General features: G+C 37.5%; 1 protein-coding gene across 1 annotated transcript; it reads left to right on the top strand.

Annotated features, from left to right (window-relative positions):
- Nucleotides 1-234: 234 nt before the first annotated feature.
- Nucleotides 235-26697, top strand: NHLRC2 (NHL repeat containing 2). The gene is made up of 11 exons (XM_027902098.1): nucleotides 235-631; nucleotides 2577-2729; nucleotides 6148-6603; nucleotides 8548-8669; nucleotides 10207-10336; nucleotides 19267-19366; nucleotides 19797-20028; nucleotides 20481-20603; nucleotides 21639-21848; nucleotides 22922-23147; nucleotides 24514-26697. The coding sequence occupies exons 1-11, from the start codon at nucleotides 268-270 to the stop codon at nucleotides 24777-24779; spliced, it is 2382 nt and encodes a 793-aa protein (XP_027757899.1). The 5' UTR covers nucleotides 235-267; the 3' UTR covers nucleotides 24780-26697.
- Nucleotides 26698-27193: the final 496 nt, after the last annotated feature.

The following is a 27193-nucleotide window of genomic DNA, read 5'->3' as shown; positions in this document are numbered from 1 at the left end:
CGGGCAGGCGCCTCCCCGCCCGTTCCCCGCCGCGCATTCGCTCCCGCAGGTTCGTCACCGCGGCTATCGCTCAACTTTCCTCTTCTCCCGTAGTATCCCCTCAAAAAAAAAAAAAATCCCAGAGTTTAAATTGCTGTTTTAGGCTTAGTCCCGGCTCAGCTCAGTTTTCACATCACACCTTACACACCACAGAAGCCGCCGGTCGGGACAAGGCGGGCTGTGTTGAATCTGCCGCGCGGGAATCCCCACGGCGGGCTCCCCTCGGGAATGTGCTGCTGTGGATACCAAGGATATGTAAAAACAGGGAATAAGCGAGGGGGGTCCCGCTTTAGGGCAGACGCGTTACCGCATTCCTGTGCTTTGCAGTTTATTTCCTTTTTCCACGGCGGCGCTCCGGCCGGCGCCGCGGGCGGTGCCGAATGTGCGGCGCTGAAGCGCCAGGCCCGTAAACAGCGGGCGGGCGAGGCGATGGCGGCGGGCGGGCTGGCGGGTCTGCTCCCCGCACAGACACAGCTCGAGTACGCGCTGCTCGACGCCGACACCGCCCAGGAGAAGGAGAACCTGGTCTACCAGTACCTGAAGAAGGTGGACAGCCGGGAGCGGGACCTGACGGTGCCCGAGCTCGGCGGAGGTGGGTGGCGCGGCCCGGGGCCTGCCCGGGGAGGTGGCGGAGCTCCGGCTCCCGCAGCGAGCGGTTTGCCCTGCTTTTCTAAACCTCTGCTAGCTTCATTAATTTACTTCTTCTTCTTCTTCTTTTTTTTTTTTTTTTTTTTTTTAAATAAAGCTCTTCCCACCTGTACAGTGAATTGGTATCTGTCACCTCTGGTCATAGTGAGAACCTTACTAACTCCCAGCTTTCTCCTGAGCTCTCCTGGTTTCCCAGAATATCCTTTACTTAGGATGTTCCCCAGCTCTTTCTCTCCCCGTGACTTACCCGATTGTCAGTTTCCGTGTCCCTGATTGTCACTTTCAGTGTCCCTGACTGTCAGTTTCCATGTCCCTGATTGTCAGTTTCCATGTCCCTGATCATACAAATTGTGCTGGAGATGTCATTGACCCTCCTTCTGTGGTTTGCCCCTTTCACACATTTAATGTGTTTCTGTATCTCTTTTCCCAAGGATGAAATCAAGGGTTAAACCTTGTAGGATCTTGCAAGTGCTGCTCATAGTCCTTTAAACCTTAGTGAGGTTCTCTGGAGCTGTGGGAGCTCACATCTGACTGCCAGAGACCTCAGGAAATGAACTTCAGGTTAAAATCACATGTATCGTGGAAATGAATTACGAGTTTTAACCACTGAAGCAAAGGGAATGTTCTTTCTGTGTAGATTTGGACCCCTGAATTGAATTTTAGCTATTGTGATAAATACTGTTTCACTTCCTGTATTCTGTCAAGACTTATTTTCTCCCCTAAAAAGAGCTCAAATGAATAGCCAACATTTTGCATTTCAAGTGGTTTTTAATAAAAGGTATTTTAGTTCTAGTGAAAAGGGGAGCAATGCAGCAAAATAAACTACCCTTTTCTTTTAAAAAGTAAAGCCCTTACACCGTGGAAACAATGCATACACTTGATAAATTATTCTCATTATTGTCACCAAAGCTAAATGTATGTGCATCCATTTATGTTTATAAGTATATGGAAGTAGAGATCAGTCTTCCTTTTTGTGAAACAGACAACAGCCTCCTGCTGACTTCAGCAGGAATAACTTCTGGGGCTGCAAAAACTTGGTTTGCTGAAACTGTCAGTGAAACTTTTGAGGATTTTTATGTTACTCAACATTCATTTTTTAAGAAAAGGCCTTCAGAAACTTAGTTCATATTAACATTGTATCACATCTATCTTTTCCCCGTAAGATATTCAGAAATGTTAAGGGATAATAATGGCAGACCATATTCTAGGATATTTATTCCTTATCTTGATACCTAACAGGTTTTAATGGGATCAGAGGAATATCAGTTACCAGTGAGGAAAGAATGCCTTCCTGTCTTGTGTCAAGTTGTTAGAATAAATTACCATGAGTCCTGCCGAGTCCATCTGAAAATGTTGTATTTCTTCCCTTCCATATAATAATTTATACCTGTCATTTTCAAACTTTGGAAATCAAGATCAAGTCTTTAAGTGCAAAAATATTTCAGTGATCTCTGAAATCACTTCTTTACAAAACTGTTGGAAAAATCATTAAGAGTCTAACACTTTCTAACTTTTACTAGCTTTTATGTGAGTTTGAAATGGTTGCTACCCATGTGATGGTGCTGGGAGTTGAATAATCTAAATCATGTTTTAAAATGTGTGAAATTTGTTCTGAGACTTGCATGTTCTTTCAATTAAAAGGTACCTGTTTAAAGCTATAACTACACTTTGATATTACAGTAAATCTTAATAATATTTATGAAGAATTGTGGGACATAAGGATGAGTTGGATAAATACTTTTTGTTTGCTTTTATATTTGCATAGAAAGGGATGTCAAACTCTTTTTTTTTGACATTAAATGTACCAGGGGCATTGTGTGGTGTTGTGTAAATTAGGTATAAGTGTCTGCCTTTCCCCTAACTGGGTATCACGGTTCTCTGAATTCCAGATCTACAGTGGTTGAACACCGAAGGTCCTATTTCTCTTCACAAAGACCTTTGTGGAAAAGTTGTGGTGTTGGATTTCTTTACTTATTGCTGCATCAATTGCTTGCACCTGCTGCCTGATCTCCACGCCTTAGAGCACCAGTACTCTGATAAAGGTAAAAGTGCTTTGGCTTGCTTGGAACAGAATTTCCTGGCAGTGTTGCAGGCAGTGTAGCTGAGTCACTTTGTTGGTGGTTACTGAACTCCTGGCAATATTTCAGGGGCGTCTAAAAATGTCTTCTAATCTTTTAAGTAGCCTAAAAAAGGTGACTGTGTATTTTTCCGTCACATTTTTAAATAGGGTTAAATAAAGCATTCTGTTGTGTCTGTATAATTAGACAAACAGGATGTGTGCTTAAAATCTGATGTCTTTAAGGATATTTGCAAAAAGCTACTCAGTGATGTAAGATAGAAGCTCAAAGTTAATACACGTAACTCTTTTGTACTTGATTGAGGAAGCAGCTCTGAGAATATAGTAAAGGTGGTAGTATGGATATAGTCCTGTATTCTAGAGGGGAAATTATGCTCTTTAAAGTCATGTCTGAAATGAGACCTGTCTCTCACTCTGAGTGAATAAAAATGCAGGGTAATATCTATTTAGAATGCAGTCTCTTGTCATCATGATGACTTGTCAGAGATAAGCTATGGTTTTACGTAGTGTGTCAGCTACTCACTTATCATGGATATTTTAACAGACTGAACTGTAAGATAAATAACAGTGTTACTTTCAGCCCTAAAAATCTTGTACTATATGTAGTAAATAAAACTATCTTAAAATCCTTAAGTCTGATTCTCCATTGCTGTTTCTGATTAGGATTTATTTTGGCAGCATTTATTTTCATGTGCTACCTTTCATTAGAAAAAGAGATTGCAATATCCTTGAAATTTACATGCATTTACAGTCCTTTACATACATTTACTTTGCGCTTCACAGAAGACTCAAACTGATTTTTCTACCTTGGAAAGCTTAGCTGTTTGCTTTGTTAAAAATTGAAATGTGGTATAATGTTTCAGATATTAGGAACTTTCTCTAACAAAGAAAAACCTTCATGGCATTTTTTTGGGAGGGAGTCAGTTTTAAGTGGAAGGTGATTAGCAAATGATAATTGGACTGCTGTGGATAATCAGGCACATTGGGAAAAAGGTCTAGACTGAGATTTCAGAAGATTATATTGATCATATAAAGAACAATATCTTTAAATTATAAATATTTTGTAGTATACTGATATTGAATTAATATAGCTCTTATTTAAGGCTAGGTTGTTTAATTGGCTGATAACAAAATTTTCATTTTAACAGCTTCTCCCCCCAAGCTTTCTCTTTAAACTGCTTGTACATCTCTATACTGGTGTAGAAGAGGCTGCAGCACTCTGAGCTTGAGGTCCACCTGGTGACATGTTTTTTTTCTTTGACTTGTATTAAACTTCCTGTCATAGGAGTTATTATTACTTGAGGAAAGTACTTTGCTGATGGTGATAAACGATTTTTGTATTTGAACTACCCTTGTAAGTTGTTTTTGGATTTGAGCTATCCTGTTCCTGCAGGAACCAGAGTAAGAAAAAAGAGACTTGGGGTGGAAGTGGAGGTAAAGGGAAAGAAGAGCAGGTGTGTAGAACATTAATCTTAAATTTAATCCATTAGGAAGCAGAGTATAGCAGTTGGATTCAGGAAGAGATTAAGGTGCTTGATGGTTCAAACAAAGAGAAAAATACATTGGGTGTTTTTTTCACTATAGATCTACCTTTTGATCCTTTTCTGCTGTTTTCATGGGGGTTTTTTATCAACCCTTCCAGAATTATTTAATCTTTCTTTGCAGTGCTAAGTGTGTAAGTCTTAACGTTACAGTAATATGGATAAAATATATTAAGGCAGTAAGGGTTGTGGTTTTTTAACCATAGAAAAATACTTCAGTACATGGATTTATATCAGTGTGCGTCTTCCTCACCCAAGGTAAATGTGAATTACTAATCACTAGGAGAAAGAGAAGGGGAGAGTTGTTGACTCAAGAAACTTGAGAGAGATAAAAGTTGGAAGAACAAAGCATCCTATTTTAGCAAAGCATCTGTCTCATAATGCATTTGGATCTTTAATCTCTTGTTTGAGCATTTGAAGGAATACTGCCTATTTTTTTCTCAGTTATAAGAAATAAATTTCTTGATTGTACATTGTGTGCATGCATTTTTTATACTCTGATTACTTTTTATGTGGTTCAAATGCCCTCTTATGTGGAGTATGTTGAATCTTAAGCAATGTGATCATCAGGCATGATAAGTTTAAACACAAGAGGCTGTACAGGGTGATCCTGAATCATTATATATATCATAGTATATGTGCCATAGTTCTATTGTCTGGAACTTCAGGAGATCTGTTTCAAAATGAAGACTGCTTTCCATAGGATTAAATGTCGCCCAGCATCTTTATCTGATATGTTCTCGCTGCTATCTTCAGTGGTGCTATTTCTGTGTTTCAAGTGGCATTCAGAAAGTTATTTTAAACCCCAGTGCATATTCAGTTCATGTTATCAGCAGTCCAGAAATTACTTCTATAAGAGGAAGTACTTTTTAATATTCAGAAATAGCTTGGCATAAATCCAGTGTTGTGCTCTGCTATAATCCCTCAAATAAAGTGTTTTAAATGGTGTGCATATTGTTATTTCTCAGCACAGCATCCGTCAGTTTCCAAAAGAATTTTCTTCATGAGAGGATAACTTATTGTGTTACTCAGGTGTTCACTATGGAATTGTCTTTCTAGCTTTAATGATGTTTTTGAAGGACAAATATAAGCCCTGGTGCTGGTCCTTTTACAGTTAAAATATTTGACCTGGTGGTTGGAGTTCAGCAGTTAATGATAGTACAACTTCAGCTGTCTGATATTGCAACATTCTGCAACTGTGGAGGTGATAAAGACTGTATCAGTTATAGTGACTCTTCTGTATCTGTGAAATTGTTATATTCAAGCCTGCCTGGTTTGTAACAGGTGTTGTTTGTCATTTCATCACAGTTGTCAGCACTGCCGTTTTTGTTTGAAATAGAGAATACTGTGTTGATTTCAGGATCCTATACATTATTTTTTCTACTGTTTATCTAGAGATAGATATATCAAGGTAATTCTGGACTTCCAGAATTCAATGTTATTTTTGTGGGCGCAGTTAACGGTGGAATAAAATTAAACACCACAGTTGTGTATAGGAATCAGAAGGCAATTAGGTGTCATAAGCATCTGAAAAAAACTGAGAGTACCACTTTAACTACAACTTACCCATAGTTATTTTGAAAGTATTTTCTACTTTAATATGTAGAGTTTCAGGAACTAAGAACAGTTTATGACATACTAAATGTCAACCAGCTGGGGAAGTAATGGTCCTAAAGTTCTGTCATTTTACTCAAGTGTTATTTCTGAGTTTCAGTATTTTCTATACGTAGTTCTTTGTGTTCCTACTGAGACATAGTTGCTTTTTGTTTGTTCAGATTCTCTCTCCTCCCAGAATGCAGTCAGTCACACTGTGAGATAACTGTTTTTCATTTTTCCTTCCAGATGGTCTTGTTATTGTTGGTGTCCATTCAGCGAAATTCCCAAATGAGAAGGTTCTGGATAGCATTAAAAGTGCCGTTCTGAGGTACAACATTGTCCACCCTGTAGTAAACGATGCAGATGCAACACTGTGGCATGAGCTAGAAGTGTCCTGCTGGCCAACCCTGGTCATCCTTGGGCCTCGTGGAAATATGCTGTTTTCACTTGTTGGAGAGGGACACCGAGAGAAATTGTTTTTATTTACTTCTATAACACTGAAATTCTACAAGGAAAGAGGACAAATCAAAGATAACAACATTGGAATAAAGCTGTACAGAGACTCCCTCCCACCTTCTCCTCTGCTGTTTCCTGGCAAAGTGACTGTAGATAATTCAGGAGAAAGGCTGGTGATAGCAGACACTGGACACCATAGGATTTTGGTTACTCGTAAAAATGGACAAATTCTACACACTATTGGAGGTAAGAGTGTATATATATGTAAGTTTATCATAATAATTTCAGTTCAGGAGTAGAGGATGTTCACTAGGCCTGGTAGGCTGATTCTTTTCTTGAAGGACCTGGCAGTTTATAAGTATTGCCAGAATTTTATCTTGTCCTAAAATCACTTCTCTTGATTTGGGGGGGATGTAGTGTAAGACCATCAGTCTGGGACTCTGTTAATGCAATGTTGTTTGAGATGCCTAATTTTTTTTCATTGCTTCGCTGACTAAAGTTCCTGTTTTCATGTGCTGTCCAATATGAATTATGAAAATGCATTTTGTATTCTTCTGAGAGAGTTACAAATGGTTTTAGATATAAGGGATGTTACATCCACATCCAGCAGCAAGGTAGGGATAAGACAGATCATAATGCCTCTCTTTCCAACAGAAGAAGAGAAGGTTGAATTATAATTCAAGTGCTCAAAGTTGCATCGTAACGCACCATGTACGTAACTCTTAGGACAGTACATCTATGAGCAACCACAATAGACAGGTTTAGGAAGTGGTCAAATCCCCAAATTATTGAAAACAGTGGTTCGTTTATGTCTGAGAATCATGACCTGTGTGCCGATGTGTCCTATATTACTTAGTCTTATGCTGACTAATGTCTGCCCCATGGCAGGATCCTACAAATCCCATAAAAATACCAGTAGCACTGCAGTTTCTTAAGAAAGGAAGGAAAAATCTCTTGTTGTTTGAAGTAAAAATGCGTTGGGGTAGATGGAGTATTTATCCAAGTTAACCTGATTTATCATTAAGGCATTATTCTAAATACCCTCCTCCTGTAGGAAGTACAGGCAGAGTTTCTTATGGCAAAAGTGAGAGAATTTGGTTGCTGCTTGATATGTGAGATGAATCTCTGCCCACAGGCTACTCAGTAGTGTTCTGGAATGGTCATTAAACAGGAATTCAGAGAGAGTGTCCTAACCTCCCAAATGGTACCACACTCTGTGCTATCCCGTTCCCTGGGGATGTGCACCCTCATGCTTACAAGGGGAACTACTGGAATCTGATACACCAGTACTTCAGTCCTTCATATCTGTTAAGGTCTAAATGGACTTCTGACAGTGGGTTGTAAAAGTTTGTGTATTTCAGTGACTCAGTTAAATGACTCAGTGGGCAGAAAATAATGTAATGAAGTTGATAATACAGCAATAAACGTGGGCATGCACAAAGGTTGAAATTGTTGTATTTGCATCATAAATCATGATACACACATAACTCATGCCTAAATGTCTCCTGCTGACATATACTGCTAATGCACTTTAAATGCTACTCCCTCTGAAATACGATGCTTACCTTCACACTGTTATATTCAGGTCATGTTCCTTTCTGTTTCTTGATTGTTCTATGCAGAAGACTGTCACTCCATCGTTCTTGCAGTTCTTTTGTGTAATTAGTTCCATGTCGTCTTTTACCTAATTATTATTATTATTATTAATGAGAAAATGTCACTAATCAGATATTAGTTTCATTTGTGATTACACCAAAATCTAAACTAATGAAATGAAATTGAGTTTTGGAAATTAAAGTTTTTCCTGTCGACTTGTTTTGATGTAGTCAGGAATGAAAGAGCTGTTGTTCTTTGTCTTTCATTGTTGCTGTTGTCCTTTAGTGCAATTTAGAACCCTATTTAGACCTCTCTAGAACAATTTAGAACCTTACTAAGACTTCTCTGAAATATGAGCTCAAAGAAGGAGAGAACTTACTCAGAATGGGTTCAAAACTCAATAGCACCAGGCTATTTTAATTACACATCACAGTGACTTAAATGACACTACACAAAACAGTGATGATGTGAAGTGTATAAGGCACTGTGAAAGCAGCTCTTAGAATAAGTACTTCTCTTGAAGGTTTAAATGTATGCACTTTAAGGTGGCTTTTTATTAAAATTACTTTCGAGTTTGCTTTGTTTTATTTATAGGTCCAAACAGTGGAAGGAGAGATGGAAGATTTTCAGAGGCAGCTTTCAACTCACCACAAGGGATTGCTATAAAAAATAATGTTATTTATGTGGCTGATACAGAAAATCACCTTATTAGGAAGGTAAATTTTCCATAAGGAAACTAAAAATTTAATCTCACACTGTATTCTACTTACACAGGTGAAAATTTAGATCAAATGAATTACTATCTGAATATCCTTAATGTCAGGAAGAAAATTTGGTCCAGTATCTTATTTATAAGTGCTGTTGTGCAGGTTTGGGGGTTTTTTTAAGGCTGCATATACTTTTATGCTTCCTGTCAATTGAAGATGAGATGGGCTCCTTGTTATAGCATAACAGGGTTTTGTTGTGGTTCTTTTCCTAGTCACTCTTACTTTCCTGTTATGAGAAACATCTATTCTTAGTACTGGAAGCAAAAACTGGTTTTGTTTCCCTTCCAGTAGTATCAGATTCTTATCTAAAGTTATTGTACTGCTGTGGTTCAGTGAATATCTAAACTTCCGTTAACTGTTTGGGTCTCTAAAATAACAGGTAACTGCCTTAGTATCAGAATTGGCTGCCTGTGTATTCTTTTTGATTAAACACTTGCAAAGTTTTAGCATGTAGGAATCGGATCTTACATTTGATTAGGTGAAATTTAAGATAATCAAAAGTAAAGTTTGGTGATGCAGTGTCATGTAGCCTTATTATTTGAAAGTACTGTGTGCATCTCAGAAGATCCTGTACTCAGATCCTCACCATTATATCTGATTGGTGATCAGAGTAGTTCTCTCTAGAGTCCTCATCTTATTAATATTCACCACTGTAGCCTGGTGACCACAGGAAATTAAGTGTTGCAGGTAGCAAAGGCAGCACAGAAACACTTGAAGATCTGGATCATATTGCTTCAGCATTTTCCGTGATAGTAAGCTGTTCCCTTTCATCTAAATGTGCCATGATGGTATCCAAGCATTAAAGTAACACAATAGCTACAGGAAATGATTTCAAATGCTTGTGCAGACCATGGACCTTGCAAAAGGAGTGCATTTACTGCTACAGAAGTTAGAAGATTCCGTATGTGAAAGACTCCCTTTTTACATGATCATCCTGATAAATTCATGGGAGGTATTGGAAGTCACTTAGAAAGTAAGTGAAAGGGTAAGAAAAAATAAAGGGATTTAGGTTGCAGAAATGAAATAAAACCATTTTTTGCTCTAGGACATGAAATGAACTGAAAGAAGAATTTGCTGTGCTCAGATTATTTGATACGGAGATGGGAGATACAGTATCTGAGTTTTTACATCAAATTCCTATAGAATTTTAAAGTGAAACATCCACATCCATTGTTTATTTAAGTATTTATCTAGAAATTTGGGATGCTTTCTTCTACAACTGCTGAGCAGATCTTGTCAGAGCAGTGTTAATCTTTGTGGCATGTGGAAGAGAGTTCCAGGCACATGGTTTTCATGCTGCCTGTGGCTTCCCCATCCCCACGCTCCCCTGCCCATCAGCAAGCGTTGTGGTAAAAGTAATTATTTTCCTACGTAAATAAATACCTGGTATTTGCTAGAATTTTTCTGGTTTTGACATCTAACCTAAATTATCTGTAACTTCAAGTTGAGTTTATGTATTCAATGTGTGTTATTTTGCTTCACGTAGGTTGACCTGGAATTAGAGATGGTGACCACTGTAGCAGGCATTGGGATACAAGGTGTTGATAAGGAAGGTGGAGCAAAAGGAGAAGAACAGCCCATCAGCTCTCCGTGGGATGTGGTCTTTGGAAGTTCAAGTAGTGTATCAGTTGAGCTTTAACATCTCATATTTACATATGCATGACTGTTTGCTATATGTTTGCTTGTTTTGGTATTAATCTGAGCTATAAAAAATTAAGATTTTCTATATAGCTGAGTGTAAAAAACAGTGGTTTCAATTGCCAGTGGTAACTGCAGTTCTGCTTTGGATCTTTAAATATTACTTGATGAAAGAAATATTCTTTTGAGGCAAGTTATGTGGTTACTGGACCAAAGGAAGCTGTGATTGCTTTTGTTAGGCCAGTGCTTTATGCCAGGATCACTTAAGCAGCAGGTCCGTTTCACAAGAAGGAAGCATTGTCTAGAAGTTCCTTTCCTTGACTGTACAGACATGTCAGACCACTTGTAAATATTTGAGTTTAGGAAACAAAAATAGTTTTAGTTGGGGACATCTGTTTATTCCTGTTTAGGTGACATAAAATCATTAGGCTCAAGGTCACAGTAGAGTCAGTCAGATAGGAGAGGAATACCTCAGAACAAAACTTGCGAACATCAGGAGGCAGAATAAATCTTTGCATAACAGGATGCCAGAATCAGCTTCTGGGGACTTGAGTAGCTTTCTTTTCTGATTCACTTAACACACAGCTGAACTTGACATCTCATAACTGCCACGTTCTATTAACTGTGAGCTGATAGGCAGTTTTCTCCTGTTTCCATTTCAATTTAATTTGCAAGATGCAGGTGCCAGTTTCTTAACAAGGACAGAACAATGCTTTCATGGGGCATAAAACTGTTGGGTTGGTATTTCAGGCATAAAAAGTTGACTTTCAATGTTCAGATTTCTTGAATGGGGTGGGGAAGTGGCATGATTTACCTTTAATACCTTGAACAAAGGTCTTTGCAAGTGTAGTAAATTATAACATTTTACTGACGTGCAAGCACTTGTTAAAATCTTGGGTCAGTTATGAGGGAGGAAGACATGCTCATATTAGGATTAAGGGAACATAGAATCCTAGAGTGGTTTGGGTTGGAATAGGCCTTAAAGTCCATGTAGTTCCAATCTCCTACTGTGGGCAGGGATAACTTCCATTAGACCAGGTTGCTCAAAGCCCTGGCCAGCTGGGCCTTGAACAATTCCAGGGATGGGGCATCCACACAGGGCAACCTGTGCCAGGGCCTCATCACCCTCACAGTAAAGAATTTCTTCCTAATATCTAACCTAAACCTGCCCTCTTTCAGTTTGAAGCCGTTCCCCCTTGTCCTATCACTCCATGCCCTTGTCCAGAGTCCCTCTCCAGCTCTCTTGTAGCCCCTTTAGGTACTGGAAGGTGCTCTAAAGTCTCCCCAGAGTCGTCTTGTCTTGAGGCTGAACAACTCCCAACTCATGGAGCTGGTTCATAAATGCTGATAGTGGAGAGATCATCTGGTACAAACACATTGTCAGTACAGGCAGAGTACCACCAGCAGCCTTGAGTACTTCAGTAGGCAACTAGGAAAAATTTAATGAACGCTTTTATTAACATGTCTTCTACCCCCCCAAAAAAGCCTTTTATTAAAGGCTTTGTCAGCAACCCTTCCAATGGAAATCAAGCATATGGAATCCTACTTGCAAGAGAAAGGAGGAATACCCAAAAGATACTCTCACTGGAATGCACAGTGCTATTAATGCAGGCGTGAATTTTGGTGAATCTTCTTCAATCCAGTTTTCCTTCTGTGAAGCAGTAGACTTGTGTGAGTAGATGGTATGGTTTTCCTGAGATCTTGAACCAGAAAGCTGATCTCTGGGGGGTGTTACTGCAGAGCAGTTTTGCAAATCAGGAAAGAGAGTAATAACTGATTAGTGTTTCGAAAACTTGAGCTGGTTAACAGAAGTATTCAAAGTATCCTATAAGTTTACTTTTAATTTTTATGATGCTCTCTGCTGCTTCTGCCAGTAATTGAGTATATGTTGATACTTTTTTATTTTTGAAAGCTCTGCTTGTTAAATGTCAATTGATATGATAATTGTTATCAACATGAACATTATACTTACTGAGTTAATCATCTATAGAAGATTAGTCATCTGCACTGTTTAACACTGACTGCTGAATTTTAATAAGCATTTGCATAAAAATCAGATCTTCAGAATGCACTCTGTTCAGATCAGTATAGATTTTTTTCATCTTCAGGTAGAACCTACTAGTCACTTTTCTATTTAGATTGCTGCAAAACACAATATAAACTGTCAGTTAAGAAGAGATTAAATCAATTTGAAGTTTTGGTGTGTTTTTAGAAGATAATAAGCTAAACAGATAAAGTGGGGGAAAATACAGCTTACTGTAATAGCAATACAAAATTCTTTAGACAGCTATAACCAGAGAGAGTTGTCAAAATGGAGAGTTATACTGAGTAGAATGCAAACAGAAGTCTGTCCCAGAGCACGAGGAACCAGGAATTTTTTTGCTTCAATAACTTGCAGTGCATTTTGAACAAGCATTTTTCACTGTCGTGAGTTGAGGTGATTTCTATAAGTTCGTTGCCAGACATCAAAATAGTTTGTCAGCGATGCAGCAGTGTTTGTCAAAGCTGTATTCTTGAATTGCGGATTGCAAAGTTACAAATTGCCTGAGTCTAGTGGGATCTTCTGTTACTATCCAGTATATCAAAGGATGCAATTGTGCCTCTCAGAGCGCTGTCCTACAACTAGGTACCCTGTTTTGAGTGTTAAAGCTGCTATGCCAGTGTCTATTTAGGCATCTGGATGGGTGAAGTAATTATTGAGAGTTTCAAAAATTATTTCTGTTTTCATCCACACAGCAATATCCTTTTTTTACATATGTTTATATCTATCTCTGTGCAAATTGCAGGAGGTAATGTGCATTTCAACAACTTTGGTTCATTATGACAAATTTTAAAAGTTTGACTTCAGTGTTAACTGACTTAGCATATGGGAAATAGTAGCATACTTTTCCATTTTCCTTAGATCTGTGTAGCTGAATCTGTGTGCAAGAGGTTTTTTTTTTCTTTTCAGAGGATAGATTTATAGTTGAGCTTTTTAATATGGATTTTATAATTTTTAAATAAGTGATGTTTCTGAGTTTCCTTTCAGTGTCCAGAGCAACGTTATCCGGAACATGAAAGGGAGAAAAAAAAGGAAGTTTAAATGTTTAACCTGGTTATGTACTACACTAGGTGGTATTGAACAGCTTATGCTGACCTTTTTTGAAATCTTAAAGGGGAAGTCTCTTAAAGTCTTAAGAGAAATTTTTTTCCTGTATCACTGATATTTCTCATGGTTACTCCTACATACAGTTTAGAGTATGTATTGATCAATTAAAAGACTTCATTGTTTGTTTAAACTTTTAATATATGGTTTGTTAGGAAATTAAAAATACTGAGAAAAGCTTTATGAGGACGTGAATAGGTTAATATTCAGAACAGATACTACTAAGTACCATGCTCTTAAGCATCTGCATAGCATTTTCGTAATGGGGTTTTGTTGCCCCATTTTATACAGATGCTGAAGTCTGAGACAAGGAGATTGAGTGTGAAACACCATTTAAAAGAAAGTTGGCACTAATGTCTCCCTTTAAGTCAGGGAGTTAATGGAGACAAAACACATGGTAGGATTCAGACAGGCAGTATTCTTCCTTGTCATCTCTTATTTCTTTAGTTGTGGCCACTGAGTTTGCATTTTGCCCTCCCATTAAAATTCTTGAATGAACTCCATGGATTAAATTCTGGCTTTGTTGAGGGTGGTGCTGAAATTTGCATTGACACAGATTGTGCGGGAAACAGAAGGGGAGGGCCGGCAGCTTAAAAATACATTATGAAATTACTGTGTGCTTTTTTAGCTTTCTCTTGTTGTCCCCTTCTATTTTTATTTAGTGGGTGTTGAAAGCAAGTGATACTTTAATGCACAGTTGATTTGAGCGTGAAATGTTCTTGATAGCTGCATTCTTGCTGGAAGGAATGGGACAATGACTTGTGCTTGGTGACATAACCGTGTGTTTCGCATTCCGAAATCTGGTCTTAAATTGCACGATTGTAACGTGTTTATAGACACTCCCAAGTACAGCATTGACCGTGCTTTCACTAAACCAGCTGGAAATTTTTACGTCAATTTAAGTTTTACATAGATATTATTTAAATGAAAGTACAGTACCTTATCAGAGTGGTACAATTTTTATAGCCCTTAAAAGGCAAAAGTATGTAAGATTTTTTTTTTTCCTCTCTGTGTTTCTGCTAGAGGATTATTCAGTACCACTGCATTCCAGAGCAAACACACTTTTTTTCCTTTTTTTTTTTTTTTCTGAATTACTCATGGAGATTCTTCCCTAATTTTACCAAAAAAAAACCCCAAAACAATAATCATTTAAGCAGTAAGCAGTTAGCACTTCCTGGGTGAGCTCAGATCATCCATGAACTATTTATGTCTGAACATGTCTTCTTGAGTAGGATCCTAAATTACCTGTAAATGACAATTATTTTTTTTTTAAACTCTTGAAATTTCAAACAAAAAGTAACTTCATTAAAGATAGGGCCAAAGTAAAGGGAAAGATTTATAGTGAATTCTGAGCCAAAACTAAGGGATTACAGGGTTTATGGTATTGCTGAATAGTAATAGCAACAAAAGTTATTAGTATTTCACATGTTCACCACAGATAAGAAATTAGGTATCTATGTTAGTATTTTAGTATAACATACCTTTGGTAAACAAAGACTAAAGTCTTAATGAAAGGGTGTAATGGGAGTTGTGACTCGATATTCAACAGGAGTCTCACACAATTTAGTTTGACAGACTACTTTTCTAAGCTGGATTTATCTACATCTTGACAAAATGCATGATGATGAGGATTACTTTCTGCAGTAAAAAGAAACATTTGTATTAGCAGAGTTGCCATCTTAACAGTTGTCAAACTTAAAATAATTTTGAAGGCCATGATTTGAAACTGTAAAAAAATTATTATATTTGTACCTGGAGTGATGATTCTCATTCTCTTTGTTCCACAGTCTGTAGTCTTGTTCTATGAATTAAATGTATGGTCATGATAAAGAAGCTAAAACTACAAATCAGATTTCCAAAGACTAGTTGAGATATCAGATATGGTTTTTACTGCAAAATTCCAGATGCAAAACTGTTGAAAGTAACATCCTTAGCAAGTCTTAGAGAGGCTTTGACATGCATGCTGGAGTCAGAATGAGACACATTTTTTAACTGTTACAATTTGATGCTGAAAATGCTTTTGAATGTGGAATCTGGGTGTTGGAAGTCAAGGGAAACTGTGGTGCTCAAGTACCGTCAAGTTTACTGTGCTTAATTAGGAATGAGTAAAACATATAACCAGACTTAGCTTTTTTTTTTTTTTACTGGTTATAGTGATGTATCCCAACATCCAAAATTATCCAAGTAAGTCCAAGTAAATAACCCAAATTAGTTCTTTCATGTTTAGAAATGCAGTCTCTTCTGCTTTGGATTTTTTTTTTAGATATTTACTGCCATTACAGCTAGAAGGCCTGAGTTAGAAAACTTGTGAAACGAATAAAAAATATTTCATTACAGTCATCATTTTTACCTCCCTATTATCTCTCATTGTGTGACGCCCCCTTGATATCTATGTCCAAGGATTTCCCTTAGTGAGAGAGAAGGTATGTTAATTAGGGAGGAAAATTCCAGAAGCATTTTATTTCATAAAGGGTTATGCTGTTTGCGTGATGCAACACAATGTGAAAGAGTTCCAGGTAGCAGAGGAAAAAAAAGAAATTAATTTTTAGTCGTCAGAAAAGGATGGTGTGTGCTTGTAACAGTCCAGACTTCCAGTGCTAAAGCATGCCTTTGGGGCTTTGCTGTCTCTGTCTCACCAAAGAAGAATGACGATTCTCTAGTTGTTCTGTGAGTCAGATTTGCGTTTAATTTGCTAAACTTCCTTGACTTAAGGGAAGTTGAGATGTGCATTCACTGTGCAGAGAGGCAGTGTGCCTGTCTGTGAACTGCAGGGTGTGTTGTACAGCCCCTTTTTGCTCCTTGAGAATTTGCAGAGGATGAGTATACCAACAGACTTCTTCCTTGTTGGCTTTTTTTTTTTTTTTTCCTTTAAAGACAAAATTAGTAGACAGGAATAATATTTTCAGACTTCAGTCTATTTAGAAAATGTCAGTGGTGCCAGCCACAAAACGTGACTTTGATTCCCAGGCTTTTAATTCCCAGACTGGAAGCAAGCATGCAGTCCCCAGATAGGAAAGCTGGAAGTGTGGGCAGTCCTGGGAATGGAATCCCTTCAAACAGATATTGCTGTTGGCCGGCGCAAAACAGAATCACTTCTGTGCATTCAGATCGACTCACCGTTAATAGTCAGCAGCGTTACTGCTTGAAGTTGTGCACGTGTACAGACAGGAATGTGAACTCTTAAAACACAAATGTACAGCAGAGGCACATTCAGGAGCTGAAACATCATATACTAACTGAAGTATCATATGAAGTGGAATACTGGTGCATTCAGAGCTCTGGTTCAATATTAGTGCATGTAACATAAGTATATCACATTTGCAAGCCATACCTCGCTTCGATACAGGCAGCACTAAAGATAAGAAAGCACATACCCTAATAAGGAGAAACTACACTGGATTGTTAAAACAGCTCAAGATAGGTTGGAATGTAGTGCTTAATTGAATAAATGTAAAAGAACTGCTTTGTTCTTTTATGTTGTTTTATAATAAATTCTTTAAAAATAAATTCTTTCCATTCGTGGATGATAAGGAGTTATGATAATGATGGCATTACCATAATTTTACATGCTGGCCTCCTTCTCCTGCAAGAACAGTGCAAGGATAACAAGCAGTGGTGACATCCTCGAACTACTCTATCCTGAAACAAAAAGTTTTTCTGTCTTTTGTTTCAGAACATAAAGCTTTGAAATATGTAGTGTGAGGACCACTGTGTGATAAAATACTTTAGCTGTGCAGCTCTAAGCATTGGTTTTACTTTTCTGGGTTTATATAATTTTTTTTTATTAAAGCTCTGACATATTTTCCACAATTGAGTATGCTTGTGTGGTTTCCATTCTTGTATCCATTCTCTTTGTTCTAATGGCCATCCTGTAGAAAGTTGAGTTAAAATTTATGTCAGTTATGGAGCTCTTATTTATTTTTACTGCCTTTTTCTCTAGTTGAAGAATAGATCTTTTCTCTATCCATCTTACATATTCAGTAAAATTTGAATTTGATAATGATACTTTTTCTCATATTTGAAAGGTCTTTTAATGTGTGGAATTAGAGTAAGAAACCTGTTTAATTTTTCAACACGTAGCTGTCACAAGGGAGTTTTCAGTGTATGGTATTAGTAAGTTGGATAGATGGATGAACAGTTCAAGTCTTACTCCTTCATTTAATTGGTGGATAAAGTGAATATTAAATAATTAACAAAGCACTCTTTGAGATCCCTCAGAAGGAATTGCACAGCATAGCAAGATAAAAAAGCTCACTTTCTGAATAGACCAATGATTTTAACATTTTTCATTCTGGAGCACTTAGAATAGTAACGTCTGAAAAGTGCAAGATATGCATAATGGAAATGTTAAAAATCCTAGAGCTGGGCATTTACTGTATAGAAAATAGTAAAATGATTTCATAGGCCATTTCCTCAATTTAAATCTCTTAGAAAGAAGTTCTAATCAAAAGGGATTTTTTGGAGGGCAGGGAGGTATTGTTCTGGGGTTTTATTATTGGAATGTTTTTGGCATTGTTGGAACCTTGGTAGCATTTCTGGTAACTCACAAAGTGTATGTTTGGCAACTCATTTTTCAAACCTTTTTTGCACACACAAAAAAAGGCTTCTAGGTACTTTGCAAATTTGACTTTTAATTTTGGAGCTCTAGTTCATGTAAAAACAAGAAGCCACATGGAGGTGCAGGAAGGAGTCACCAGGGTTACTTTGATAACAGTCTTGGAATCTTGTATCTTGATCCAAGAAACTGAAAAGGCTGAAGATAAACTACATTAAAAACATACCACTTCTGCAGAGAGCTCACAGTATAAGGAAATTGATCTGGAGACAGAAGAATGCTTTTTTTTCCCCTCTTCTTGCAGTGTATAGTGTAGGAAAGATTTACGATTAGAACAAAAACAGCAGGATCTCAGTTAGGAGAATGGTGGTGATTTTGGTTTTTTGGACTAACTTCTCAGGTTGAAAATGCTTGCAAACATTTCACATAACATTGCTTTTATTTTGAAACTCCAAAATATTTGGTGGGAGAAAGATTATCCATGAGATTATTTTCAGGAACAGCTGAGATACTTAATGCTTTGTAAGTTCATGTGAGTAAAAAGTTTCTGTGAGCAACTTGAAGGTATTTTTCTGTTGAGTGGCTAATGGTTATTCCAATAACTCATACATTCAATTAGAAAAAACATGTTTATGTTGTCTCTGAGTTGATGGGGCATGTTAGAAGGATAATACTGTCCCCATTTTAATGGAGTTTTTGAATGTCACCTTTCTATTCATTAAGATCTCCTTTCAAAACCTGTAAAAAACTGCCAGTAGTTTTTTGGAATATATCATTTTGTCACTAGTGTAGTAAAAAACCCTCAAGATTGCACCCCACCAAAACCATGCCTAACAAAGATACCTATTTATTGTTGGCTGGTATGAATCAAAAAATAACAGGTGAAACGGACACAATAGCAAAATGTTGCAAAGAGTAAATCCCATTTGAAACATCGCCTTTGTCAGGTAGGGATATTAAAACCACTATCTTTATAGCCCTGGAAAGAAAACAGAAGAAAAATAGTGGGTTTTGGTAGATGAAATATATTCTCTCTACTTCCCTTGCTCTGCCTTTTTTTTTTGATTGGGTTTTTATTTTTTTCCCCATGGCAAAAGATGAGCTGGAGTAGGAGGGACAGCAGGGTTGGTTTGGTAACTTTTTTGTTTTATAAAACAATTCCAAAGTGGGTTTTTTTTCATCTGGTTTTATACATCCCTTTTTAAAAGTTTCAGGAACCCAGGAAGACAATGTTTTATGGATAGCAATGGCAGGCACCCATCAGATATGGGCACTGATGTTGGAAGGTGGAAAACTACCAAAGGGAAGGTAAGCAACCGTGCTGAGAGACATGTGAAATTGCTGTTTGTCATGATAAACAGCTTTCAACCCCCAAAGAGAGAGCTAATCAAATTAAACTAAAATAATTTAGTTCAAAGGCGTGTGTGCTTTAAAGTCTGCCTTTTTTTTTTCCCACATCTGTTGGATGAAATGAAAAGATGCTACTTTTGCTATACAGCTATGACTTGGTAAGGTGCATTCGTAGAATTAATTGAATGTTACTTTTCCTTGCATTTGCCGAGTTACCTAGTAATGCATGATATACTGAGGTGATAAAAAAGCTGGCACAAAGGCATTGAATGATTCCTTGTGCTGCAGTCCAGTTGGTTTTATACCTCACAAGTGTAGCTTTTTTCCTATGCATAATGTCCGAGGTATTTCAGACTCGTTATTGGAACTGGGCCCTGTTTTCCTTTAGTGATTTGAAGAAAGGAGTCTGCATTCGATTTGCTGGGAGTGGAAATGAGGAGAACAGGAACAATGCGTACCCACACAAGGCAGGCTTTGCCCAGCCTTCGGGGCTGTCCCTGGCCCCCGAGGATCCCTGGAACTGCCTGTTTGTGGCGGACAGCGAGAGCAGCACCGTGAGGACCATCTCGCTGAAGGACGGAGCGGTGAAGCACCTTGTAGGAGGAGAGAGAGATCCATTGGTAATCACTTCAAACTTCCCCACACTGCCCTACTAATATTCCTCAAGCCTGACCTGGAGGAACCACTTTTTGGGGTGAGAGGGTAAATCAGTTTCCATGGCCATCAATTTCTTAACTTCACTGCTTGGAATGCAAATGTGTGCCAGTTGTGACGCTCAGGTTGTAGTGCAGATTGTTGCTCCTCAGATGAGAAATTACTTCACTTATATTTAAAACAGCCAATTTGATTGAGCATCGTGTGGTCATTAAACCAGCTGGATTCATATTTATAACTTAGATGTGAGAGTTTTCATTTCCATGGTTAGCAACCACACTTCCCAGTTTTTAATATCCTTGTTTTAAAATTGTCTTGATTTTTTTTAAGTCAGTGAATTTCCATTTAATTACAATCATTTACATTCATGTCAACATTGAATAATCTGGTGTATTGATTAAAAAAAATACATTTTCAGAATTTGTTTGCCTTTGGTGATGTGGATGGAGCAGGCATAAATGCAAAACTGCAGCATCCCTTAGGAGTAACATGGGACAAGAAAAGAAAGCTGCTCTATGTGGCAGATTCCTATAATCATAAGGTAAGCATGTAGTAACTTGTTTTATGCAGACTTTGAAATCTGTATTCCTATGAAGAATTGTTTTAGTACCATACAAAGATTGTGCTTGTTTCTGTTAAGCTGAGGAAACTAATTATACGAGTTTCTTTGTAGGTTCTTTTTCTTTCCTTCCTTCCTTCCCTATGGTCCCTTTTATTTACCATTGTTTTGCTGTCACATTCTTTTGTGTTGATGTGATGGTCTCTTGGGGGAGGTGAATTTAAAGTGCCAAGTTACAGTTCAGACTAAAGGCTCTTTCCTTGTGTCTTCCCAAAGATGCTGAGCTAGAATAAACGAGCTAGGAGTGCTCAGTGAGGAATGCTGTAGGTTTGATAAAACTGAAAGAACAAGAGGACTTGCTTTTCCCTTAAAAAAGCACCCAAGTTTTGAGAAGTATTGTGAGTTGCCTCCATGGAACTTTGAGATAAGCGAGATTGTTTTGTGTGATTGTTTTTTTGTGATGTTTTATAAGCTTTCATGTCTAAAACTGTACACTGATTATATGCACTAAAAGAGAAGTAATTTGTTTAATTTGAGGAATAAAGTATATAACGCTAACTGCTTATCAAAATTTATGTGGCAAATGATATTTTGTTTTAGGTATTGTATAAAACATTTTAAGTTTTTTGTTATTACTTTAAGGGGAAAAAAAGAAATTTTTAGAAGAAAAATAATCTAGAAGTTAGCCTGCCAATTCTATTATACTCCTACTGTTTTGCACATGTTTCCAGAAAGGAAACAAAAATCAGAAAAAAAAGCTATTTTATACTAGAGAGGTAGGTACTTTTGAAATTAGGAAAGGGAACACTGAGTGAAGACCAAAGGAAGAAGTAAAGTCCATCAGGGAATGGGGAGGGTTAAACATTCCTGTTAAAGAATGATAACTCTAAGATGCATAGTTAAGGTAATCAAAAGTTAGTGCTATCTTTGAAAATGTGGGACATAAGATAATACAGAACTTTTAAATGCTGCTGGTTTTTTTTCAGTGAATTTTTTTTGTGTCTTTGTTTATCTTAGATTAAGGTTGTAGATCCCAAGATGAAGAACTGTGCTACCCTGGCAGGCACAGGAGAAGCAGGCAATGTTGTTGGTTCCAGCTTTACACAGTCAGCTTTTAATGAGCCAGGAGGTTTGTGTGTTGAAGACAATGGCCGCCTGATGTATGTTGCAGACACAAATAATCATCAGATTAAAGTGCTGGACTTGGAAACAAAAATTCTTTCCATGGCAAGTAAATACTTATTCAACAGGCTGATAGTAGTGTTTCTTGCAGACTTTAGCAAAAATGGTATAGCTAACTTTGGGGTACAGTAGCTGTATTCACAGTGTTCTGTGATGATCAGGCAAATAAACATTGCCCAGCACAGCTGTTGAAAGCTTTGGCCTTTGGAAAGGCAGCTTTTGAATGAAAACACAAAGTGACAATCCTCTAGAAAAGAGTAACGCAGAAACACGAGTTATTAAAAAGTACAGCCCAGTTTTTCAGTATGGAAAGCCTTTCATGAGCACGTTGTAACAGTTGGAAGTTGGAATCAATTACCAAGCCCTGTAATTAAACTGTAAGAGACGATTTTGGGAGGTCAGTGACTTGAAGCAGGATACGTAGCAGGCTTCCAAGTTGTCAGATCAAAGCTACTGTCATAATTGAGCACTGCTGTATTAGCTTCTAAAAAAACCTGTGCTCCTGTCCGTCTTACACTGGCACGATGTTGTAATGATTTTTTCAAATATATAGACGTACAAATATATATATCTATGACATAAAACTCCAACTGTGTTCTTGTATGTTTCTTGCATTTAATAGTACATAGCCTTAATGTGTGTTTAAATTTTCATATCATATAACATGTTGGTGGCTTTTCTGGGAAACTCCCTTCCACTTTACTGTGCAATCTGCATAGTTAAAATCTTGGATTTTATTACCAAAGCACTCAGTTTACCACCAGGTTAGAAGAAAACACCTTTACATTTTATTTAAAGTAAAAATATAATGCGACTGTTAAAATGTTACATTAAGGGATACTCTAAAGTATTTGAGGATTTTATGGTTTTAATTGTAAATACTGCTTTTATTTGGATTAATCAGGGGGTTTTCATTTTAAAAGAACATTCTGTCCTCCCTTTTGTTTTTGTAGTCTTGTTGAACTCTGTCAGAAAGTTTTAGGCTAATAGCCATAATATCATGTGTCATTTTTCCTTGTCCTTGTCAGCTTTGAAACTGTAATTGTGTTGTGAAAACCCATTTGCTTGCTGCACAAATAAAAATAAAAACAAATATTTTGCTTGATTTCTTCTTACAGTTGCCTATCCTGAAGCCTGAAGCATGTGATGTTCCAGATAACTTGCCTGTGCAAAAGGATAAAATAACAAACCTTCCAAAACTGCCTAAATCCGCACCAAATGTTCAACTTCCTTCAGTAACTGTAGCTCCTGGCCAGACAATTCAGTTTTTATTAAACTTGACTCTTCCTCCAGATTCAAAACTGAATGAAGAAGCACCCAATTCCTGGTTTATCACAGCAGAAGGTAACGTGCCTATGCTGTTTTGTCAGCTGAACGGGAGTTATTAAGATAGGAAGTGGGTTAAATCATCATGTCCTGCAGTACAGGGGAGCTCAGTCTGATGAATCAAGATGTCCCTCACAGTCCTGTGTTCCCGTCTGACCTTGTGATGCAATACATGGTATTTAGAGTTGATACATTTAACAGCTGGAGTGCAAATATTAGAAAAGGCGAGCACCTGTTAGACTGCTTTGGGCTTGAATTATTACATGCTGCATTATTTTATGTTTTTTAAACTTCCTTGCAATGAGCTGCCAGAGAGGGCTTGAAAAGGTACTGATCCCCTTCGGTGCTTGCCCTTTGTCTCTATGTATAGCTCATTCCAGACCTACTGTCTGTTTCTGGGAGAAAGCTTGCCATGAAGGCAAAGCATATTCCTGAAAGAAATTCCTTTTTTTTGGCTCTTGTCTCTTCCAGAAAGTATTTTGAATACATTTATACCTAACCACTTTGAACCTCCTTTCTTATAATTCATATTTGCATATTTCTGCTTGTAAAATACTATACAGACTCTGCAGTTTGTTTATATACCTTATAATTTAATGTAGTTTCTTATCCCAGTTTGTGATTTTGGAGTACAAGTAGGCTGTTTCCAGGAGAGTTGGCATACTTTTTGGCCTACAGAATCCCCAAATATTGCTGAAGTCAAGATATGTGTGATGGCTTCAAGGGTTAGTAAAAATTGGAAATGTAAGCAAGTAAAATTTGTCTTTTCAAGCTTATAAATTCTAGAGCCAACTTTTAGGTATTTTCTAAAAAATGCCAAAAAGAGCACTTCATCCATCTCACAGTAAAATACAGAGTACAATGCAGTGAGTTAAGTGTATGTATTGTGCAAGTCATTTTTCAGTTCACATGCTCTCAAGTATGTAAGTAAATGTGAAACTCAAGTTTTATTCTCTCAGTCAGCCTGAGCATTGCTAAATTGCACCAACCCACTGGTAAGACCAACACTGCTGTTTGGAAATGTCATAATTTGCCTGCAGTTTTGTGCATTTATGGCAAATACTTTACCTGGCATATTAGATCTCCGATACAAATGTAGGAGTGTATAGGAGAAATTGCAGTTCTATTGCAGTTGAGTAAGATATTCTGTATATATACACCTGAAGTGCTGACACAAAGCTGTGGGTCTCTCCATCTTTAAATGACTGATAAAAAAGCACTTGTAAATTACTTCGGCTTTTTTTGTTGTTCACAACTGGAAAAATCAGGAAGGAAATCTCCTCTACTGCTGCATGTGGAAATAAAGTCCCTTGTTGTAATTTTTATGTAGGTTTCAGACATGATGTTAAATACCCTAATGATAGCATTTGTTGTTCTCTTACAGATAATATGTGGTTGCTTCAAGGACAGTGTCTGACTGGAGAAATCAAGGATGTTTCCTGTCAAACTGTCATTCCCTTTCAGTTGCCCAGGAGCTGTGTGGCAGCTGAAGCTGTCCTGGCTATCAAAGTGTGCCTCTACTACTGCAGCAAAGGTAGCAGTGCCTGTATGATGAAAGGAGTCTCATTCAGCCAGCCTTTACAGATAGCTGGTACCAACCAAGGCAGCTCAACTCAAGTTGAACTGATACACACGTTTTTCACCAACTAACCCAAAGCCAGCTAATTTCACACTTCATTTTGCTATCCACTGTTTCTACAGGATAAAGAACAAATAGATAACTTTTCTCTGTTTTTTCCTGGAACTTATGAGAAAGCTAAGAAATAATATACCTGTTCAAATGAAGTAGAGTTCCCTACAGCTTAGTGGGAAAATTTATCGTCACAACCTCATTTCTTGGCATTACAGTAGCAGCAATAACATTGTAATACTGTAGACTCTGCTGCCAGTTGTGGACATGTTGGATGTCTGCCAATCTAAGCAATGAGCAACAATTTTTAGAGTCCTTTTGAAAGAGCTGGTGTTACTTTGTGATGTTACTGTAAGTTCTTTGCACTGTTAGAGTAGCTAGATCATTCTGGACTAACAGTTTGAAAGTCCTTTTGTGCCCTTATTAAATTTTAATAGAATGTTGGAAGGAATAGTTTCCTTCTCCAGTCTGCAAAAGAAGTATCTTGTTTATTTTTCTGTGGTGACATTTATGACACATGTATTTTGAAAATACATCTTAAACTAGGTGCAGTTTTAATTTTATGCAAACTGAGTAACTGCTTTAACTTTAATGGCATGACCGCCTTACATGAAGAGCGTAGGTTCATGGAAAATTTTCTGTGAAAGGAAGTGTTCAAGTTTCTACAGAAGAATTTCATGGTGATTTCTAACAAAGAATGTGCCTCTCTGCAATGTGTGTATATATATATATAAAGAAAAAACACCACAAAACCATGCTGGAGCTTTTCTGATACATACCAATTTACATTTTATAGAAGGTGGTAGATAATGGTTGAATATCTAAAAGGCAAAAATTAAATGTCAACCATTTCAAGCAGGGTGAATCACTTCCCTATTTTTGTGATTTCTCTGTAAAGACTTGTGTGAAGTCTTTGGTCTTGCAAATATGTAATATTGTGAAGAATGATATACTCTTGAAGTCTGATTCAGAGTCTTTTGAAATCACTGTTAGTCCCCGGTTTTGTAATAGTGGCCACCAAACCAGAATTGTATATTTAATAATGGATTATTTACATTCAGCTTTAGAGGTTCTGATCTTTTGGTAGAAAAATGGTAACCTAACCTTTGTGTAAGGTGCTTTCAACTGCATTGCAGAACTCTGCCTTTGGTGGTTAAAGGTTTTGCAAGTAAAATTCCCTCCATTTTTCGTAGTAAGTAGCAGGAGTATGGGGGGAGGTGGTGTCTGTGTGCAAGTTTCTTACTTGAATTAGAAGAGTTTCCACCATGCCTCAGTGGTAGTTGGATTAGGCTCCATGCTCTGGTCATGATGATCAGTTCTGAGAAGATGATTTTGTTTTAAGTTTGAAGATAGTATTTTTCACATATATGATAAAGTACAGTAGTGAAAGAATTTTTATACAGTCTTTTCTAAAACAGTCACCATTATTCATGACACTTGTCAGTAAATCCCCAGTATCAGTTGTTGTTGCTTTTTCTTACTTAAAGGCTGACTGAAACATTGGTCATGAACCCGGGAGGCTTTTGTTTTAAGGGAGCCATATGGGCTGGTGTGGTTTTTCCTTCCATTGAAATGCCAGTCTATCTGAGAGTTTTTTGTGGTACCAGAAATGGTTGTTATCTCACCTGTCAGTAAGGCAAGGGCTGAACTATTATTTTTCTTGTGTTTGGTTTTTAAGCAACTTTCGTAATTAAGTGTTTCAGCCCCACAATTCTCACAGGCCATTTTGAAGAATGAAAAAGCTTTGCTACTTTGTTCACAGATTGCAAATGCTACTGGAAGGATGAAGGTAAAGAAACTGATTTGGGCATTTTTTTTTTTTTTTACACTTTAGCACAACTCAGTCTTTCATAATTTTTTGCCTGTTTACCTTTGGATAGAAGCCAAGAAACCTTAGATCAGCTTCTAGATAACACAGAAATTTTCTGTTGCTCTCTGGAAAAAACAAGCATTAGTTTCAGAAGTTCAGAATAAGGAACCAATTTGTTAGTTATTTTGAATGTGTAATTCATCATATGGATTTTTTTCTCTCATTTTATTGCATCATAGAATGGCTTGGGTTGGAAGGGGCCTTAAAGATCATGTAGTTCCAACCCCCCCTGCCATGGGGACACCTTCCACTAGACCAGGTTGCTCCAAGCCCCATCCAACCTGGCCTTGAACGCTTCTAGGGATGGGGCATCCACATCTTCTTTGAGCAACCTGTGCTAGGGCTTCACCACCCTCACAGTAAAGAATTTCTTCCTAATATCTAATCTAAATGTACCTTCTGTGAGTTTGAAGTCATTCCCCCTCTACATGCCCTTGTAAAAAGTTCCTCTCCATCTCTCTTGTAGCCCTCCTTTAGGCACTGGAAGCTGCTATGAGGTCTTCCCAAAGCCTTCTCCAGGCTGAACAACCCCAACTCAAATTTTCAGCTAGAATGATATATTTT

Source organism: Empidonax traillii, unplaced genomic scaffold, assembly GCF_003031625.1.
Source record: "Empidonax traillii isolate 1590-97213 ecotype Southwest subspecies unplaced genomic scaffold, ASM303162v1 scaffold839:size271545, whole genome shotgun sequence".
NCBI lineage: Eukaryota > Metazoa > Chordata > Aves > Passeriformes > Tyrannidae > Empidonax > Empidonax traillii.
The sequence above is the reverse complement of the archived record's forward strand: the minus strand, read 5'-3'. Positions and strand labels throughout refer to the sequence as shown.